The 22,615-nt window shown below is 38.8% G+C and overlaps 1 protein-coding gene across 1 annotated transcript in view; it reads right to left on the bottom strand.

Moving 5' to 3' along the window:
• Positions 1–22,615, bottom strand: part of LOC130558123 (collagen alpha-1(XXV) chain) — a 164,029-nt gene that overhangs the window by 43,330 nt on the left and 98,084 nt on the right. Inside the window, exons 5-9 of the mRNA XM_057340375.1 lie at positions 16,710–16,736; positions 12,518–12,544; positions 7,401–7,472; positions 5,611–5,727; positions 4,518–4,553 (exon numbers count right to left, since the gene is read on the bottom strand). Of these exons, the coding sequence (XP_057196358.1) occupies positions 4,518–4,553; positions 5,611–5,727; positions 7,401–7,472; positions 12,518–12,544; positions 16,710–16,736 (279 nt within the window). The remainder of the gene's footprint in view (positions 1–4,517; positions 4,554–5,610; positions 5,728–7,400; positions 7,473–12,517; positions 12,545–16,709; positions 16,737–22,615) is intronic.

The following is a 22,615-nucleotide window of genomic DNA, read 5'->3' as shown; positions in this document are numbered from 1 at the left end:
CACTTTTGTTTTTGCCCCCATTTTTCATGAGCTGAACTCAAAGATCTAAGACTTTTTCTATGTACACAAAAGGCCTATTTCTCTCAAATATTGTTCACAAATCTGTCTTAATCTGTGTTAGTGAGCACTTCTCCTTTGCCGAGATAATCCATCCACCTCACAGGTGTGGCATATCAAGATGCTGATTAGACAGCATGATTATTGCACAGGTGTGCCTTAGGCTGGCCACAATAAAAGGCCACTCTAAAATGTGCAGTTTTATCACACAGCACAATGCCACAGATGTCGCAAGTTTTGAGGGAGCGTGGAATTGGCATGCGGACTGCAGGAATGTCCACCAAAGCTCTTGCCCGTGAATTGAATGTTCTTTTGTTCTCTACCATAAGCCGTCTCCAAAGGCGTTTCAGAGAATTTGGCAGTACATCCAACCGGTCTCACAACCGCAGACCACGTGTAACCACACCATCCCAGGACTTCTACATCCAGCATCTTCACCTCCAAGATCGTCGGAGACCAGCCACCCGGACAGCTGCTGCAACAATCGATTTCCATAACCAAATAATTTCTGCACAAACTGTCAGAAACCGTCTCAGGGAAGCTCATCTGCATGCTCGTCATCCTCATCGGGGTCTCGACCTGACGGCAGTTCGTCGTTGTAACCGACTTGAGTGGGCAAATGCTCACATTCGATGGCGTCTGGCACTTTGGAGAGGTGTTCTCTTCACAGATGAATCCCGGTTTTCACTGTACAGGGCAGATGGCAGACAGCGTGTATGGCGTCGTGTGGGTGAGAGGTTTGCTGATGTCAAAGTAGTGGATCGAGTGGCCCATGGTGGCGGAGGGGTTATGGTATGGGCAGGCGTATGTTATGGACAACGAACACAGGTGCATTTTATTGATGGCATTTTGAATGCACAGAGATACCGTGACGAAATCCTGAGGCCCATTGTTGTGCCATTCATCCTCGACCATCACCTCATGTTGCAGCATGATAATGCACGGCCCCATGTTGCAAGGATCTGTACACAATTCCTGGAAGCTGAAAACATCCCAGTTCTTGCATGGCCAGCATACTCACCGGACATGTCACCCATTGAGCATGTTTGGGATGCTCTGGATCTGCGTATACGACAGCGTGTTCCAGTTCCTGCCAATATCCAGCAACTTCGCACCGCCATTGAAGAGGAGTGGACCAACATTCCACAGGCCACAATCAACAACCTGATCAACTCTATGCGAAGGAGATGTGTTGCACTGCATGAGGCAAATGGTGGTCACACCAGATACTGACTGGTTTTCGGACCCCCGGACCACCCCAATACAGTAAAACTGCACATTTTAGAGTGGCCGTTTATTGTGGCCAGCCTAAGGCACACTTGTGCAATAATCATGCCGTCTAATCAGCATCTTGATATGCCACACCTGTGAGGTGGATGGATTATCTCTGCAAAGGAGAAGTGCTCACTAACACAGATTAAGACAGATTTGTGAACAATATTTGAGAGAAATAGGCCTTTTGTGTACATAGAAAAAGTCTTAGATCTTTGAGTTCAGCTCATGAAAAATGGGGGCAAAAACAAAAGTGTTGCGTTTATAATTTTGGTCAGTGTATATATACCATTACTTCTATAGAGATGGTGCACAGTGTCATAGAGACGACTAAAAAACACCATCAGTGTAAAACATCTGACACTAAAATAATGGTACAAACATTAAATAAACAATATAAGATGTAACTTAAAACACCTTAATGTACATAACAGCTAACAAAGGAATATTCCAATGAAAAATGATGAAATGTGAAGAGTTGCTCAGGGAATTCTGGGAATGTCATATTACAGTTTTTACAGTGGTTTTAAGGTGACGTGTATTTTGCACTTATAAAAAAGCTAACAATAATATAAAAAAATATATATGAACATTCATACACTGTAAAACGTTGCTGTAATTTTTAGTTTTAAGCATAAACTTACCTAGTTTATATATTTTTCTTTCATAAAACAAGACTAAATATCTTAGGTCAGGTTTCTTGTTATGTAAATGTATCGCAATTTAAGACGTTTTAAATATTTTAACTAGAAAACAAGACAAAAATGCATTGGAAGTTTTTGCAGTGTTGCTGTGCTAATGCCAGTCTCTTCTTGCTCATTTTGAATCTCAAAACTCAAAGTGTTTTAATTTTGATTAAAGTAATTGAAAACAGTACTAATAGGAATGTAGTATTAAGTAGAAATGAAATCTACATTAAGTTATTGGCAAACCTGCTGCAAAATTACAGCAAAGTTTTACAGTGTACTTTTTACTTTCGAAAACATGTTTTATATTAATTTACAGTACAATTACAAAGGCTATTTACAGTCAACAGGTTTGTACTGTAGTGTTTTCCATTTTTTTTAAATTAAATTTACTAACATTTTTTAAAGTGTGTGTATATATAGTTTATACACAAAAGACACTGTATTACATTTACATTACATTTATGCATTTGGCAGACGCTTTTATCCAAAGCAACTTACAGTGCATTTAGTCTATACATGTCTGTTTTTATCAGTATATTACTGACCATATTTCAATGACCTTTATCGACTTATTGCAGTCTTTGGAGGGACATTATGAAGGAAAGTTTTGTGTATGACTGGAGCCTTTCAATAGCAAGAGATGTGTGTGCACGTGTGTCTATGACTAGTCTTCAAAAAAGATGTAGATGACGCCTTGACATCCATCAAGCTTGATATGAGGCTGGAAACTATTCATTTTTCAGCTCGCTCAAGCTTTTCAGACATTTCTTTCATTACATCCTCAAAGCTGTAGTCTAAAGCCACAATGTTTTTATGTTTCAAGGTTAAACCAAATTAGCTATATCAAAAAAGTCTGAATTTCAAGTCTAATAAAGATGCAATGAGTTTCATTACAAAAAGAAAATCATATAATATGTGCGATCCCTAACATGACACCTTTTGAAGTTCATATCAAATTCACCAAGTTTACCTTTCCCCCATACACCGTAAAATGCAAACTTTGTGCAAGATTGCAAACCTCTGGAAGAGAGAAATCTCATAATTTTCCCCAGAGATCTTGCGGCACTGATGATTCTGAATAGGTTTCCGCAAATTTTTCCTTTCCTCCCATCCATGCGCTAAGGTCTTAATTCTTCTAACTAATACCACATGTAGATTTTTGCATGCTGGAAATCAGAAGTCCTCATTGTTCTGAAGCACTTCAATGCTGAATGTACTGTATTAAAGGGGTCATATAGTGCGAAAACGTGTTTTTCTGTGTCTTTGGTGTGTTATAAGGTGCCCATGCATGTATTAGACACGTAAAATTGCAAAAATTAAAGTGTCGGAACAAAAGATGCATTCTATGTAAAAGCGAATGCTCACCCAGACCTGCCTGAAACGCCTCGTGTAACCACACCCCCACAAATCTACATCAGTTCGTGGTATGACTTGACGAAGACCGCCCAAATGTATACGCAAGTAAGGTGGGCGTACCTGTCAGTACAATTGAAGAGGAACCTGATGTTCCAAATATGGTAAGAGGCGTTACATTTCCGTCACACGCTTGCAGTATTCGACCAATCACTACGCATTGGTTAACTGGCCAATCATAGCACACCTCGCTTTTCAGAGCCATGAGCTTTGTTAAAAATCTGCGTGTTTCAGAGAGGCGGAGCAAAGAGGAGATACAAACATGCACGGTATGTGGAAAATACAGCGTTTTTGAACCTTAAATCGTGTATACACATTGCATTACATCTAAAACAAACCATAATATTCGTTTTAGCCGTGTCATATGACCCCTTTAAAGGGATAGTTCTGTCATCATTTACTCACCCGCGGGTTGTTCCAAACCTGTATGCATTTATTTGTTCTGCTAAACACAAAGGAAGATATTTGGAAGAATGTCAGTAACCAAACAGATCTCATCCCCCATTGACTCCCATGGTATTTATTTTCCCTACTATGGCAGTAAATGGGGGATGAGATCGGTTTGGTTACTGACATTCTTTAAAATATCTTAAATTAAAGTAAATGATGAGACACAACTTATCGGACTAATTCATTTCTAAAGTTCTGTTCCATGAACGACAAAACAAGCATCTTAACCTAATTATTCTGAAACATCATAAAACCCAGCAAAACTGTTAAAGGAAATTCTAGTCTGTAAAACAATCCAGTTTTAGCCAGTCACAGAATGATGTGACAACACATGATTTTTCCAGGAGCCAGCGTATGGTCCTCCCATCATTTCCCCGAACAGATGTAGCAGCTCTTTAGTCAGTGTTTGTGTTATAAACGTGGTTTTATGGGTCATGAAAGAGGCCCATATTGGTGATCTTTTAGCACTACATTCATTATTATAATCAAAACCTCTCAATGACACTCATTACACTGGCTCTGAATGACACACAACAACAAACCAAATGACTTGAAATAAGCACCAAGATAACATTATCTGTAAGCGTATAGACCAGGTTAAGATGTTAAAAGCTTTAAATACTTTTAGACACTTACCATTTGACCAAACTCACCAGGACTTCCAGGGTCTCCCTGTGAAAGACAAAAAAAAGCAGTGCTTATTGAGGTGCACAATAAAACACAAAATACAATCTCCTAAACTAGAAACCTATTTAAAAAACACATAACTTGATGCATCCTGAATGGCCCTAAGGTCGTCAGACTGGTGGGTGCAGGACTTAGACTAACATGGACACAAAGTGCTTCCCGGAGCTCAGGCAAAATCAGTTGCGGCCGACCCAAAGTGCCCGAAAGGTTATGCTTTTGGCGGATGCGAGGCGGAGGGGGGCCGCCCTTAAGCATCCCAAAGAACCGTTCCCGAAAGGCCCTAAGGTCGTCCGACTGGTGGGTGCAGGACTTAGACTATCACGGACCCAAAGTGCTCTCCGGAGCTCAGGCAAAATCAGCTGCGGCCGACCCAAAGTGTCCTAAAGGTTATGCTTTTATATGATAATAGGATTTTAACAAAGTTACTTCTAATTTGTTGGTGCAAGGGTCGTGGATGAACATTTTATAGTTATTTGCACCACATGACAGATGACTTCTTGCATTCAAAAGGAAGTAAAGAATTGAACTGAATGGCACTTGCCATTATAGGTTGCATTGTAAGATTCAAACATAAATCTCATAAAAATCAATTCATTTATACATTAACATTTTCATTTTCAGACAAATAATATGCAACATTAAAAAGTCCCAACACTTATAAAGTCATGACTAGCTGAAAAAAGTTCGCCTGGACTGAAAAAGATAAACAGCACTTCATATTTTGAACTTTCATCTCGGTCCAAATGAACCGCTGAATGCCCGGGTGGAGATTTTATGATGGTGGACAATTGACAAGTTGGCTTTTTTGTTTCCATTTCTCAATGTGAAATAGCATATTTAATAAAACACTAGCTTATATATAGCATTTCACATATGGGAATGGTTGTTTAATAATGGATATCAATTGGTACAGAACGGACTAATTTTGAAAAGCACAGTTTTACAAGTTGGGACATTAGTTCATGATGTGGGTTACACATCAAAATCACTGTCGAGCAGCTATTGAGATGACGTGAATATGGACTGATTTGTAGACACTTACTGAAAGCCCTGGAACTCCTCTTGGGCCGTCTTTTCCTGTGTCTCCCGGAGGTCCCCTGGGGCCAGGAGGGCCAGGAGGTCCGGGAGGTCCTGGGGGGCCGGCTTGACCCTGATCACCCTGTGAAAGTAATGACGCACGTACGTCAAACAGTACTACTACAAGCATAGGCAAATTAATACAGCAAACTATAAAATTGTGCAGTTTGTGCAGTGAAAGGGATAGACGTCACATGTTGAAAGGAAATGTGAAGAATGGCATCTAATCATTGAAGAACTACATGATGTGTAGGAAAATCATGGTTGGGGGGTATCCTACAGTATCTGACGATTGCGTTTAATAAATGTACTGTAATGTTTGCTGTCTGTTCTGTTCAATTCTACATGAGAATTCCCCATCACAACATTGCAGAATAATTGATCTGAATTATTTCCAGACTCTTCCCCACCTTGCCAATGTTTCAAGCATGGCCCATTCATCATATTTATCAACACTTACATTTCATTCAATCTAAGTGCTCGCACTGCTTGTGATGGGGAACAGACGAATCTGTCTCTCAGTATTTAGTGGAACGATAACATTTGTGCTTCATATTTCATTTTGTCTCCACTTAACGTCTTCTGTGTGATTTCTCTGTTGACAGACAACCCGTGTTCTGTAATGTGTTGTTTAATCATGTGCAAACATGGCTTAAAGAACAGACCTCTAAACCTCCTCTTTCTCAATTTGAAACATATTTAGCTATATATACAGTACAGTGGCTCCAAAAGTGTCTGGTAACAAACTTGCCCACTAAAAAATGCTGGGTTCTTTTAACACAACCTTTGGGTTTTTCCATATTTGACCCAACCATGGCTTGACAACCCAAGATCTGTAGTTTGAGCTCTCTCACAACTAACAGCATTACACTTCAATTTATCCTCAAAAACGTAAAAATAAAGCATACTTTTTTGTGTACTTCTCAGAAATATACTTGATTTCTCATATAATGAGAAAAGTATATTTGGCTTGTATATTTGGCCCATTTAGGCCCCCTAGTATTGAAATAGTACACTTACAAGTTTACTGTAATACTAGTTCAGATATTTGTAGACTTACTACATGAAGAACACTTAAAATATACTTGAACTTGAAATACACCCACCTTGTAAGGGTTTAACTAACTGGACGCAGGAGTAAATGTATGAAGGTTAAAGTTCACAACGGAGTAAGTAACCACAGACTTAGTTCGTCATGGATAGTAAGTAGTAAAGTATTTTTACTTGACCACTCTTTTTTCCCTTTAATACTTACAATAAGTACATTACAAAGGTAGGAGCCTACTTTCCCACTTTTAAAAGTTTTAAATAAAATACTTGAATTTTATCGCACTTAAGGAAAACAACAACACTTACTTATGAAATGGAGTAAAACGTCTGATATATGATTTATAATGTAGAGAAGTCAGTAAAAACACTCTGATAAAGTACAGATACCTGGAAGTGTACTTAAGAGTAAAATATGTCACTACTTCTGTTTAACTATGGACGTGTCGTTGGACATGCAAGAAGTGAAATTTCTTTGTGATTTGTTGTGCGCACACTTCCTTTCAAATAAATGACACTTGGGCTGACATTTTGTTATGGAGGGCAAGTTCCCAAATACTTTTTCTGAAGCCACTGTATAAATATCATTCATGTGTTGCACTGTTGTGTTAACTGAACTAATTGTAAAAGCTGAAGAATGGAGAGCACATGGTGAGCCAGAGAGGAAAATCCCCGTCTGGTGGAGCAGTGAGAGAGAAACAGCACTACCTTAATGAGCCGACGTTTAATGAGTTGCTGATCAGCAGAAAGAAAGCCATGATTGATCTTAGGGAAGACCATCTGAGCAGGTGTGTGAGGTCAAGAGAGGTCGGAGGTCAAAGGTGAGAGAGGTTGGACAGGAGAGAGTTGCATGACATCCCGGAAGGAAGAAAGGGAAAAGGAAATAAAAAAGGTACAATAGATTAGAATAACATAGAGTCGGAGGACCCAAAGCAACGCCTTCGTGTAAAAATTGACATCTTTTCAAGACCAAAGAAAGCATGTCAACTTCTACGCAATGAAGACACCATCATTCACAGTTCTTTAAAGCCAAGGCAGACTCGAGGAACCGCACACACTGAAACATCCACCATCCTCCTGATGCATTTCTCGGACATGTCTGACATTTAGTCTTCACATCTCAATGAGGAAAAGAATAATAATTCTGTCACTGCAGAGTTAAAAATCACAAAGAAAAACTCAAATAAGTATATTCTGCACATAAGCAGGTGGTGAAAGAATCATGTTCGAGGGATGCTGGAGAATTTGTGGCGAACCAGGGGTATCGGCTCTGTAGTTTACCATTAATGCGTCTCTTTTGACTTTTCCATTCGAAGAATCCAAGCAGACGCTGGGCAGACTATCTGGTGGTTAGAAAATCTCAATCTTGTTTGTAATGAATCACACATCACTGGTTTATTAGGGAAAAAACAGTTTGTTCCGCTCTGAATTCATACATTCCTGTCACCATATACTGCATAATGACACCCCTGGAACTGGAAGAGCGGGTCGCTTAGGGTTATAATGAGTTCAAGCATTGTTGGATTGGTTGGATTGTATTTATCAGACACAATTACGTTCGGGCCAAGTCTGTCATTGCGTGGGCACAGGGGACAAATTTTCTGTTGATGTATGTCAGTGTGTGTGCCATCCATAGAGTCTGCCTGAGCCGCCCGGCCGCGCCAACAAACCTTCACAGTCAGGATTTGATTGCTGTGTAATGCAGCCAGACTGGGAAGACCAGGAAGACCCTGGGGACAAACAGCACAAAAATGGCACAATACAAACACAAGCACACAGCATGACAATAAAAGACACGTACGCCAAAGAACCAGAGCGCTTCTTGATTTTGCATTCGGAAGTTCGGAAGTTTAAACAAACTCTTTCCGTTTTACCCAACGGCATTTCTAGAGCAATGCACTTTGCCAAACACAAATCATAGTTGTTTTACTCATTTTGGATTTGTGCTCTCGTCGTTAAATTAAGCCAATGTCAATCCCAGCGAACAGGAAACGTTCTTAGAACGTTGGGGAAAGTTCTCGTTAGGTTCTTGCAGTAACATGCATACTCAACACTATATTTCTTAGCTAAATATGTTGGCATAAATTCTTACAACAATTATGGAGTGTTTAAAATACATTCATAAATAACATTTTCACAACTTGAAAATGAATAGGAAAATTTGCTAAAATTAGTTTTAGAACATATTTCTGTTAGCTGGGATGCTGGTATACAGACGTCTACATATTTTCCCCTAATGTTAACAAATGATTATTGGAAAATATCCTCAATGAAACACTGTTAAACACAACAAGACAATATATTTGTAAAACACGCAGGAAAATGCCATGTTTTTAGGATATTCCATCCCACATATTATGGGAAGTTATTTGAATTGCACGGCTCATTTAGAAGATGGAAGCCATGGAAACCGCACCGTTTTCTGTTTTGGTACTCAAAGCAAAGAAAACTCGCAAACAAAATACTCTCGCAAAACAAAGCAGCAATAACTTTGAGTAATTGGACCTTTAAAAGACGAGTTAATCACAACCACAAACTGAAAACAACAGCAGACATACTGGCGTAGATGTATGGAGTTCTCCATATACGCGTCTTGAGTTACAAACTTGCTGCTTTTGCCATGATGACTTCTCTATTTCATCCTTGCTTGATTTACCATAAGTTTGATCGATTTGTTCGGAGACAGTAAGATTTAGCGCTGATCCCCAGCACCTTTTACAAGATGCCTGTGGTTATTACAACCCACCATTCTCTTGGCTACCAAGAGTCAATTCTACTGTAAACACGCACGTGTTACAGTTACAGTTGCAGCGCTTTAACCCAAGACAAAAGAATGTCTGACATAAGAGACGAACAAAGAATATTTTATGTTTTATGAATCAAACCAAGAAAGAAGGCATGCAAATTGTTCTCCAGACCCCTTTACTGCATTCTGGTTTCTTGTAGTTTGTAGTTATGTTACGAGGACATGGGTGAGAGCAGTTCGCTTAGAATACAAGCAATTTGCAAATTGTTCTGATGTTTTGTTTTGCTGTGGGTTTGGATGCAAGTTTGTGCCTAAAGTCAAATGAATGTAATACTAGAAAACCATTAAGGGCAAATAAAAGGGTACCAGCAAACATACTGCTCTAAGCCAATGGACTTTCCACTCATGAATACTCTAATGTGATAGCGTTCAAATGGCACACGGTATTGAGAATTGTTTGTCTGATCTGATGAATATTCAGAGTATTTGTTGTCAGTAACTGAATTTAGCGAGGCATTGATGCATTTAGCTGTGAGCAAAACACAAATCAGGACTACGATTACCATTGCAATCCATAACGTGTCTCTCTATCGCCATCTCCGTTTTAAACATAAAATTGCGGCTTACTTTACATTTAGCAAAAGTTGAAGTCAAATGATGTCAGACCATTTCCCACAAAATCATGCCCGACAGCTGATATAATAAAACATTATTATAAACTTGGTTCATATCTGATTTTTGTTTATTTTTTAAGCAAAGAAAGTTACGGATTGCAGCTTTAATGAATCGCTAAGAGCACATTCTAAAAAGGTTTGCATAGTGTCAATGAATCCAATTCACGTGACAGCTTCACACCTGTGAGATTTCTGACTGTCTATTAACATGTTTAAAAATGTGAGGAGAGCGTGAGGTAAAGAAGACCACACAGCACCTTCAATAGCACAACTACAGCACTAATTCAATTTAATGATGACACACAGAGCCGGTGGCAACATGTGTGTTTGTGCAAGCGGTGAATGCTTTATTTGCTATTTATTCACCCTTTGACCCCGTGACCCTGACATGGGCCTAAAGTTACCATCAAAGTGCAATGCTGGTACAGCAGTTGAGTACAAAGACAGTAGCTCTACAGTCAAGAAATGATGAAAATTAAAACGGAAAACAGTATCCAAAAGCGCATACAGTGATTGTACGAACTGAATCATCTATTTCGTGATTTTTATTTTTTCTCATAAATCATTATTATTAGTAACAAAAATCTAGTGTCAAAATTAGTGGCAAAAATCTAACCATTAAAAAGTCTATGAATACCATACGGTTTGTTTAAATGTGACCGAACTACAGGACCCATTCAACAAATTGTTTAATAAAGTGAACATGCAACAAAATTCAACAAATCGTTTATTTAATACAATTATTATACAATAAAATAATAATATAATTAAATTAAATATAAATAGTTATATTATTAAACACTAGCCAAACACAGACTGGAAGTTAACTGCAGTCCGGGCGCGCGTTTCCGATGAAATGGACTATATAGTATGGAAGCATGTCATTTCACATGCAGTGTAAATTACAAAATATGTATTTTCCATAACTTATCAAATGGTTAAAATCGCATCATATTTCTCAGCAGGGTCAGGGACAAACTTTCTCAACTCTATTTCTCTATTTGCTCCTGAATATTTACTAAATAATTGTGCAAACCACTATGTCATCTTTGTGAATAATTTCATTAGATCATAATCACATAATCACCTCTCTCTATCCTCGTGTGACAGGGTGGCGCAATGATGACCAGTAACACAAGCACACCCTGTCAACCAGTACAGTTTGTTCATTTGTGCTATGAGGTGGATTTGGATGAGGAACCCCAAAATGTTTTCTAATCATCCAGCTGCCTCCCTGTAAATTGAGTTTGTTCACAGTGGATGCTTTTGTTTCCTGGTTGGACGCATAAACTGATGTTAAAAATGATATCGGAACGTAACATCAGCATTTTAATCTAAACTCACAGACGTGCGAGACTTACTGTCACTGACTTTTCTAACATCATGGTGGGGCAGTCACATCAAATCTATATGCCACTAAAAAAAGCATTTCGATTTACAGTGGTAAAAAATAATAGCCATAATCAATAAATAATAAATACAATTTAAATAGCGGAGAGAGACGTTCTCGATCAAATGGAGCAATAACACAAGAATAAACAAAGTTTGGATATAAAAGCCTGAATGGGCCACTATTAAATACAGCTGACAGCAACAGATTAAGCCCATTACGGTTATATACCATAAACTGTAATTCATGCCTTGGAGGAAATCAATAAAAGGTGCTTTAAACCCTGACCCCTTCAACATCGGCTCAAGATGATGATGAACACGAAGACAATGCACCAAGTTACAGAGAAAGATCAGAAAAGGATTTCATGCAGTGAACTTCAGACAATAATCTGCATAGGTTGTCCTGTGTTCAAGCAAAGTTGCATTTTGCTCGACTGCAAAGCAAGGATTCAAACTCAGCGCACATGCAAGCATACTGGAATGAGATATGCAAGTGATTTATTTCACAATCTGCCAACTGTAGCAAAGCGCGCTTTCCATAATCATCCTTTAAGAAGTGTGAATTTATCAAGCTGTCAAGCAACCGAGCTGGAAATAATTACTTTTTTTTTTCGAGCGAGCTTTTAGTCTAAAGTGCTCGTATGTCATTGCGCAGTCACAGAACGTTAGGACCCGAAAAACCTGTAGCTGTATTAAATGTATAATGTATAAAAGGCTCGGTTACGTTCGTTTGGCCTTCCTCCATAACTGATACGAGCCTCTATAGTTGAAGCCAGATAGTCCCTGACGGATCGCAGACAAGTTGCGGGAACTGAACTCTTGAAACGGCTCCTTCAAGGTGTTTATAGTTTGGCCTTTCCAAGACTTTTTCACACACTCTGTTGTGCTTGGCAAGCCCCGGTCGGCACTGTCCACAAAACCCCATGCATCTCAAACATGCTGCCCACAAGTTCATATTGGAGACATAACACACATTCATCCAAACAGGACATGCGAGAAAAAAATTCACATACCCGAGGTCCCTGATCGCCTTGATCGCCCTATAAAAAAATCAAGTGAGAGAATAAAATGTTGTAATATCATATGCAGAGTGTACAGCACCAGTGTGATTTAAAACACATTGATGATGAAATTGAATACAAGTACTGCGGTCAAGAGTCAAATAACTTTGTATGTACAGATGAGCGAGTGGGGTGTGTGTACCGTATGTGCATGCTCATGGGTGTACTTTTGGTTAACAACAGCAAAAACAACTATTTCAAGTATTTTTTGTTTTTTTAAGATTTGATTTTGGCGTTTTGCCTTTAATTGTACAGCTTATTGATAGAGAGGACAGGAAGCGAAGTGGGAGAGAGAGAAGGGGGTGGGTTCGGAAAAGGACCACGAGACGGGATTCGAACCCGGGTCGCCCGATGCGCAACCATGCCACATGTCGGCATGTCGGCTCCGACTATTTCAAGTTTTTAAAATTATTTATTTATTTAACACGCCTGTGGATGTCATTAAGTGTGATTCGTTTGCACTTCAGCCCCATTATAACGTCCATAAAGCAACACACAGAGAGGACGCTATGTAGCTTATAAAGTTGTCGTCGGTGTTTGAAAGGAACGAGATGGGTAAAGAACTCTCTGTCCAAAAGCAAAACTGAGACATCTAGACCGTTTTCCAAGACAAATATAAAATCATCTCTGTGTGTGTAACTACTGCATGGCACACTTTGACTGATCAGTGAATAATTTTAAATAACTTCTAGCAGGAACACAAATTTAAAGTCAGGCACAAATTTAAAGATGGGGTACCATGCTATTTCACGCATTCTGACTTCTTTACACTGTTAAACGTGCTGGCTTTTCATGCTTAACATGGTCAACCGAGTTGGACGCATGACGTAGTATTTCTCCAGCACTCCAGTTTGTTTCGGAATGTTTTTTATAAGTTACGAAACAGGGATCCCATTCCTTTTATTGGGCAACTCTCCAGGAAAAGCACGTCCACGGCAAAGAAATAGCCCACCCACGCGCTAACCGACGAGCGATAGGAAGACCCGCTTATCAAGATTGGCTGCGCTGCGTCAAGATTGGCTGCGCTATGGGCTTGCAGCTGAAGCTCGTTACTCTTGCGATAGTGAGAGAAGTTGAGTGTGTTTGTTTGTTAAAGGCATTTCAGTGATGGATGTTATATAAACGGTGGATATAACGCTGGATTAGGAGATCGCTTGAAACTGATAGATGGCGCGGTCCCAGTGCTAAAAGATGCCGGACATGAACTGCACGCGGTAAGACAAACGAAGTCATATGTGTGTTTGTTGGCAATCGGCGTGTACGTGCACAATGTAAACAACATAACGGGATTAATGTGATGATGTGTTGTGTGCTCGTACTGTAGTTCCGTCCCCCCTGCCTGCAGCTCGTCTTTTTCTGGAAATAATCGTACAGCTGTATCTCTCTTTTATACATCGGGTCAAACTAAATACTCTTCGAAGATACGATTTATGCAATACTACTGTATAGGCACTCAAGATTAATATGAGATTGGCAGAAACGGCATGTGTTACCCCATCTTTAAAGGTCTAATTTATGAAATTTATTGCCATCTAGTGGTGAGGTTGCGAACTGCAACCAAGGGCTCACTACACCCCTCCATTTCGAAGCACTGCGGTGGCTGACACAGAACTAAGATGTTGTCACGTTTTCGCTTCTTTGCCGAAATGTGTTTACGAAACGCGCTCTGTAGCAGTTTGTCCGTTTAGGGCTACTGTAGAAACAGCATGGTGAGTTCCATGTAAGCAGACCCGTGGTGTATGTAGATAGAAATAGCTCATTTGAAGGTAACAAAAACATAACGCTTCATTATGTAAGTTCTTTATACACCTCTGAAGACAGTTATGTATATTAGATTGCATTTCTGTCAATAGATCCTCCAAAAAATGATACATTGGACCTTTAAAGTCACAGCGCCCCAAAGTTTTCAGTTTTCCCGATTTATAGAAAACGCCACGCATTCACCCGAGCAGGCATGCGACTCCAGAACGACTGCACGAAAGCAATGTTTGGTCTGATGACTCGTCCCTTCTTCCTTTGGCTTAAGACTCTGAGACAAATGAAGTGCACGGCTGTTGGGCTGGAAGGCCTTCAGAGAGCAGTTTACATGCGATTCGGGGGTTTGCGGTCATCGTTACGGCAAACACTAAATGGTAGCGACTGGGGTATGGAGAGACATGAACCTCTGAACGGGTGGATCCAATTTGGAAATTTAGTCATTTTTCCGCTTCTTGCATAACTTGAATGTTCTTTCATCGTTTACTCACCATCATGTCATTCCAAACCTGTATGACTTGCTTTTTTCTACAGAACACAAAAGAAGATATTTTGAAGAACGTCAGTAACCAAACAATGCTGACCCTCATCGAATTCCATTGTATGGACACGAAACCACAGAGATATTTCTGAAAAGGTTTTTTTTTGTGTTCCGCAGAAGAAAGAGTCATATACAGGTTTTGAATGACATGGTAGAGGAATGATGCCCGAATGTTTATTTTAAATGTCCTGATAATGCACCATAATTGGATATTAGTCTGAACATACAAAAACATAAATATATACATTATGTACAAATACTAGCCAGACGGCCTTGGATAATGAGAAAAACAAGAATGCCGACCATCAGACAGCCTGCGGTTCTTTCTGCCATGCACCATCTATAACAGAATGCACAGCGATGACGCCGTCGTGCTGTCGTATGCGAGGAACCTCAGACACTTTTAATCTTTCTGCACTAGTCTGTTACTGATTGGTCACCGCTCGTAGAGTCTAATAAAGACACAATGTGGTCATTTTTGCTTGGCATCTGTTTTTTAGAGGGAGACTCTGTCAAGCGTTAAAGCACTGGGAAGGCCTTCATGCCCTGTGGATTTGTGATTGCTGTGGGGATTTACATATTCCGAAATCAGCCTTGACGTCACGGCCACTACATGTGCAATAAATGACTGCATTCAAATCCATTAAATCGAATTAAGAACAAAGTGAAGAAATAATTTGGTGTGTCACAGCTGGGAACAGAGAAGAACTCTCTTAAAAAATGTTCTTCACAGTGATGCCACAGAAGAACCATTTTGGTTTCCCAAAGAACATTTACCAAAATGTTCTTATAAGAACAATATCTCTTTTTATTGATCATCTAAAGAACCTTTTCCCACTACAGAAAGGTTTCATGTGTGTTAAAGGTACTTCTTTATGGAAACATTCAGCCAAAAATGGTTCTTCTATGGCATTTTTTAGAAGTGTAGTTGTGTTTGTATCATTTTCTCCAATGGTATGTATGAAACATTATAATGACAGCGAAAACATTCTGGTGACACTTTTTGTTTATTATATTTAAAAATAGTTGTCTATTTGTGAACCTAGACAATAAAACCACTCTTAAGGGTCAATTAGGATAGGATAGGACAATGTTTGGCCGAGATATAACTATTTAAAACTCTGGAATCTGAGGATGCAAAAAAATCAAAACGTTGAGAAAATCACCTTTAAAATTGTTAATAGCAGGCCATCCACTCACAAAAAGAAGGTTTTGATATATTTACGTTAGTAATTTTACAAAATATCTTCATGGAGCGTGATCTTTACTTAAAGGAAAAGTTCATTTCAAAATCAAAATTGTGTTATTTTTTACTCACCCACATGATTCAACATGTTTTAAGACCTCCCGGCGTCTTCGGAACACAAAAATGTCTGTGAGGAGGCCTGGAAATCTCTCGGACGTCACCTAAATATCTTTATTTGTGCTCCGAAGACGCCGGGAGGTCTCAAACCATGTTGAACGTCATGAGGGTGAGTAAAAAATAACACAATTTTGATTTTGAGATGAACTTTTCCTTTAATATCCTATTGATTTTTGGCACAAAAGAAAAATAATTTTGATCTATACAATGTATATTTGGCTATTACTACAAATGTTCTCATTCTCACTTAAGACTGGTTTTGTGATCCAGGGTCACATATTATGTTTACTCGTATCTATAAATCCCTACCCAGACACTCTCATCATCTTTAAAACCATAGCAACCGGTGCTTCAAGATATTTTATTTTTGGAAAAATGTAACGAATTAATGCGAATGAATGAAAAGTTTGGCTTAAAAGTCTCTGATGCCTTACACACATTGTAGTGTTACACATACACTAAGAAGTGATCTAAAAAGTTCTCACCTTTTCACCTTTTGGACCAGGTGGGCCCTAATAGGATGGAAAAAGAGAAAGACATGTTAAGGTTTGCACTCATAAATCATTGCTAAATAAAAAGCATGAATGTATGAATGCATACTGTACGTGTGAATGAAAGCATATGTAAATGTAGATATATAGACCAGTAGTTCTCAAACTGGGGGACCACAGATTTGTTTTGTATTTGATGAAATATAGAAATCAGTATCATACATTTTATGCAATCAAACATCAGAAAAATAAGACCACCAACCAAACGAATTGATGTTCCAGCATTGTATAACTATATATGTTATTGGTTTAATTAAAATTAAATAAGTCTTTATGTGGGGGCCCAAAGCGATGCTCTCTTCACAAAGGGGGCCCAAAGAAAAAGTTTGAGAACCACTGATATAGACAATATCTTATAGAATTTACAAAGCCCTCTTTTCAACATGATTCTGTCCTTTCCCATTCAGACACAACATTACACAGAAAATGAAAGATATTGCGAAGAAATACAAAGAAGTCTCTCCACTGAGTTATACGAGCTGACAAACCTGTGCCACACATCACGGCAATAAAATCTCTCATTGTTCTTTTATCAGATGAGTTGTGCTTTTGATGGATTAGGATCAAGCCTTTCGGAAAAAATATGACTGGCTCCAAAAAGATGACAAAGTACCTGTCGTGTATGCAGAGCCAGTGATCTTCGTATCACCTCGATAACATATCACAACGGGAGGTTCATTTTGCTTATTGGCTGCTGACCTAGACCAGATGGAGCCCACAGACATACAGTAGATGCCATGACACCATCCAACACTATGTTCCAGTGCTATTCATAGAACACCATGTCAATCATCGCATTATTTATCATATTTACCTATGCAAAACATTTAGGGACATTTCTTTGTTTTGTCAGTTTTAAAGTTTAAAATGTAAACACTGTTTGTGTTTTAATGGTGTGGAATACAGTTCACTTAAATGCATGCAAGTGTGAGTGTTTAATTCCTCTTAAAGCATGAACAACAAGTTCTGAGCTTTTTTTACACCTGTATTGTGCACTAGTTTCCCTTGTAGTGGTTGATGTGTGCCTATGACATCAAAACTCATGCATTTACGAGAAAAAAACTTGTTGAATAGCTGTCCACTGTATACTGACCTCTATACACGAAACGGGTATAATTGTAAAATTACACCGAATATACAAGTTGCAAATAACATCAGATGCATGACATTCAACCCTGAAAACTCATCATTCCATCAATATTGTTGTTGACTCTGATTGTTCGAAATGAATAAATAAATAATTCTGGCCTGCGCTCAAGAATTTAAGCACATTCTGAATGTCATTCTTGCTGCCATTCCACGTGGCAACCAGAGGGCGGTGCTACTGAGTCAAAACGTTTTCTGATATTTGTGGTAAACTGATAAAGTCTGCTGGAGCATGGTTTCAGCGCATGAGATGAAAATTCTTTTTATTTATTTAACCAACAGGTCCTGTTAAAACATAATAAAACCGACACAAACGTCCAGCCCAGAAGAAAAGATATTACAGGGAGTTACATGAAAGGCCTATGTATTGCCAAAACCACAAAGAAATGGGAAACACTGACTCCCCACAAATCTGATAGAGTCAGTACACCTAATATTAATAACAACATGATGAATTATCACTGAAAACATCTCATGGTTTGTATGGACTTTGTTAGATGTCATGTTAAAGTTATTTACTGCACGCATTATGAGTTACTTTTGGGTTTATTATGTCTCAAAGTTTGGATGGCAAAGAAATGTTTCGAAACAGTCTATAAACTAAGCATCAAACCTACCTGACAAGAGCTCAAAATACCAATTTGGCTCAGTAGAAACGCACGCAACAGAAGGTCGACTTTTCACGAGCTGCTTGATTTATTTTTGCTGGTTGAACGAGGCTAATGTTTAACTCCCATTAGATCCGATGCGTCCCGTTTTGTGCGCCGGCAATCAGTTGTGGCTAAATCTGGCATTATCATCATCACATAATGATCTTAAACAAACTGAAATGCTGAAATCCGACAGCGAAAAGCATCAGTACAGTACAACTCGTAATGCGTCTGGAATTTCACAAATCATTATACTAACCCATGATAGATAATAGCTTGACATTATGTTCTCTACAGTGTGAGGACAATGCTTGGATATCTGCCATCTGTTTTGATGTTTTTGACATGCATTCAGTAGGTTGGGTTGAAGGACTGTACCAACCACAATAATCCGTGGACATTCTCACATTTCGTTTAGATACTAAGATTAAGTAAAAGGTTTCAGTAATAAAGTCCAAAAGGTTGACGAACGGCACCTGATTTATTATCCAGCTGAAAAATCTCTTCTGGATTGTTTATGGCACGATTAGGCCTGTTTAGATGACAGTGCCATACAAAAATAAACTGAAATGATTTTGAGCCTCAACCCCCCCAAAAAGAGATGCTGGAAATCCCTACAATGTTCTTAAACTTTACAACTAAAGAGACTTCGCCTTTGTACTGATGGTACTCAGACGGATGGCGGGTGGTGGTGGCAGACCCTCGCCAGCAACAAAAGCATGTAAGATTTTGATGGCAGATCATAACTTATGGGACCCTAATAAAACAGGGGTGGCAATTGCTGTAAAACACAAGTCGTAAAAGCGAGTAATTTAGGCCGGCATCCACCTTCTGCGGAAATGCCATCGGACGGCGAGCCTGTTTGATGTAAATCCACAGAGGTGAGAGTAGTTACTGAAACGTTAAATCGCCTGCCAAACGCCACTCATCCATATATGGTGAAGTTTATTTTGATAAAAAAATGAAAATGATTTTATCGTTTGCTCTGTATGACTTTCTTTCTTCTGCAGAACACAAAAGAAGATATTTTGAAGAATGTTGGTAACCGTACAACATCGGACCCCATTGATTTTCAATGTATGGACACAAACCAAATTTCTCTAAATATGTTCTTTTGTGTTACCTTGACACAGTCACCTATGATAACAGAATATGTATTGTGAAGAGGTCTATAAAAAAATAGAATTGAACTGAAAATTGGAAAAGTTTTCTTACTACGTATTCTTGCTGCGTTTTCTGACACACATATCTAATGGTTTTTGGATTAAGATACAGTTACTTGAGAAGCAAAGTAACTATTAACTCTTGTTTTCTGAAAGAAAATATGAAAAATAAAGTTTATGCTTAAAACAAGCAAAATTATCTGTCAACGGGATAATACAAAAAATAGTACATATACATTAATAAAGAGATAAATCTTAAATCGAGATTTTTTTCTTGTTTTAAGCATAAACTCAATTTCGATTGATTTATTTTTTTATATTATTTTTGGATTTTTTTTCAGCAATCTAGACAACATGTGTCATTTTGCTTCTGGAGAAAATGTATCTTAATTTAAAAAAATGTAGATCTTCTTCAGATAAAAAAGTGAATGGTTCTTCTGGGAATCAAGAATGGTTCTTGTATGGCACCGCTGTGAAGAACCTTCAGTAGCACCTTTATTAAAGTGTAAGAACAAACTTTATTCTTTGCATCATTTGCATTCTATTTTCCCCACTATGGTAGTCAATGGTGGCCGAGAACTGTTCAAAACAAAGAAATGTATACAGATTTGGAACAACTTGAGGGTGAGTGGGGGGGTGAACTGTTCCTTTAATAAGGTGCTTTATGGTTTCCTAACCTGAACATAAAACCATGTGGAACCCCCAAACCTTGATATGATGACTAAAAAAGGATGCCCACCTCAATGTCTGTTAGTTCGACACGAGAAGCCCTTGATCATTTTAGCAGCAAACAATCTCTATAGTGGGGAGGAGGCTGTAGGAATCATAGTGGAGCGGATGACCACAAGCGGCTGGTGCTCATCGCCGGGGTCCCTGTAAAGGAGGTTAGGCTAGGATAGGAAAACCACACTGGAAAACTGGACTGGGAATGTCATCTGGTTCTTATATCCACCGCATATCATAATTAATTTGCAACATAAAAGCTTTAATGTCAACTGCATGCATGCGTCTCAGAACGCCGGTGCGTCAGCCGGAGGAGAGAAGAAAAGTGTTTTTGCGCTAGTCGTGTCATAAAAAGGCCTTTTGGCATGTAGCCAGGCTTAAGTTAATTTTCTGGGTCACCTTGTTATTTGGGTGGTGTGGTCAGAGAGGCCTGTGAACGCTAATGAAGCCGGTCATTTTCTGACTGCCGGAAGCCCCCGCTCGGCGGCCTCCTTACTCCTGTGGTCTCCATATTTATTGAGTGGCTTTAACAGATTTGTAAAAAACCTCATTAAAATCTGTCCAACCAAACTGCCCGTTGCTAATGCTCTCATTATGAGTCCTACTGCAATATTAAACCTTTGAAAAATGTGCATTTGTTTCAACGCTTGAAAATGTGGAGTTTAGGCAAATGTAAACCTGTTTCATGAATCCGCTAATGCCACACATGTGAACGCTGCGGACCGCGCGCTGCCCTCCTGACTTGTTCAGGGTCTCAGTCTTGCTCTTCAAAGCCGCAGTCGCTGCGACAGCTCGACTCCGCGGGGGCACTCATAGCAATTCAAAATTGAGGTTTTATCATTCAGCATTGAGTTTCTCAAAGATCTGGAAGGATTTCTGGAAGAAATCTCAACCCCGCTGTGTGTTTTTCTGCATCCCTGGAGATGAAAATTCATTCAAATACATGAAAGTGTTTTAAAAGCGCAGCAGAGCATCAAGAGCTCTTGAGTTAACACGAGATCATTTCATGGACACACAAAAGGGGCTATTTGAAGATCGTTTGAAAAATAGCTGAAGGTCTGATATTCATGCGGGTATGTGAATCCCACTGCCGAAATATTTTCATATTTCTATTCATTCAGCTCTGATACATGTACAGTGTAAAAATGTACAAAGTAATACTGTAACCTGAACAAGGACAACTGATATCACATAACTAGTCGTCTGTACAATGATACAGTAAGTTATTCTAGCTCTAAGGATGCTCAACATGACATCAATGTTTGAGAGAATCTCAAACAATAGTGAGAAACCGACCAATTACCTTCACTGTTGTGAACAGATTCAACTGCAAACAGATGCTAAGACTGCGCTTCCAATGTCAAACAGCACTGTTCAGGTTTTATTTACTTTTGGGATGTTTCCTTCACTATTCAGTGGTTGTGATGGCAAACATAACAAAAACAAGACGAGCTTTTGGCCGGATCGAATGCAATCTCTTTTATTTTAAAAATACAGCAGAACATTGAGCGTGAGCATATGAACTCAACAATACAGTGACTCACGATGATGAATGCAAGGAGCGCCACGAGCCTAGAAGAACCATTGCGCTAGCAAACCAAAGGTCATGGGTTCAATTCCAAAAAATACAAGTAACTAATAAAAATATGTATCGTTTAAGTCTCTTTGGAAAAAATTATGTGCCAAATGCATAAATACTAGAGATGCACCGATATATTGGCCAATAATCGGTATCAGTCGATAAAAGCAATTTTTCACACTATCGGATGTATAGAAAATGCTAAGAAACATCACCATTTTAATGTTTAATATTAATAGTCATTATATTCAGAAAGTTAAGAAATATCAATTTAATCTTCAGAATCGGTATCTTAATCAGCAGATATCACTCAGTATCGGTGGAGAAATGTATTATCGGTGCCTCTTAAATACAAATAAAGACATGACGCACCTTACTTTGCGAACAGATTAAAATCTCACTCTATGAAAGCCAATCATGCTTTAACTATAGTAAGCATAGATGAAAAAAAATGATCACACCGCAATTACCATGATATTTGTAGTAAAACTATATGCTAAAACAAATGGTAATCGATCTGTCGAAAAACATGGTTACCACACTTTCACTACAGTACTGAATACTAAAACCATGGTCAAT

This window comes from Triplophysa rosa, linkage group LG1 (genome assembly GCF_024868665.1).
Source record: "Triplophysa rosa linkage group LG1, Trosa_1v2, whole genome shotgun sequence".
Classification (NCBI taxonomy): Eukaryota; Metazoa; Chordata; class Actinopteri; order Cypriniformes; family Nemacheilidae; genus Triplophysa; species Triplophysa rosa.
The sequence above is the reverse complement of the archived record's forward strand: the minus strand, read 5'-3'. Positions and strand labels throughout refer to the sequence as shown.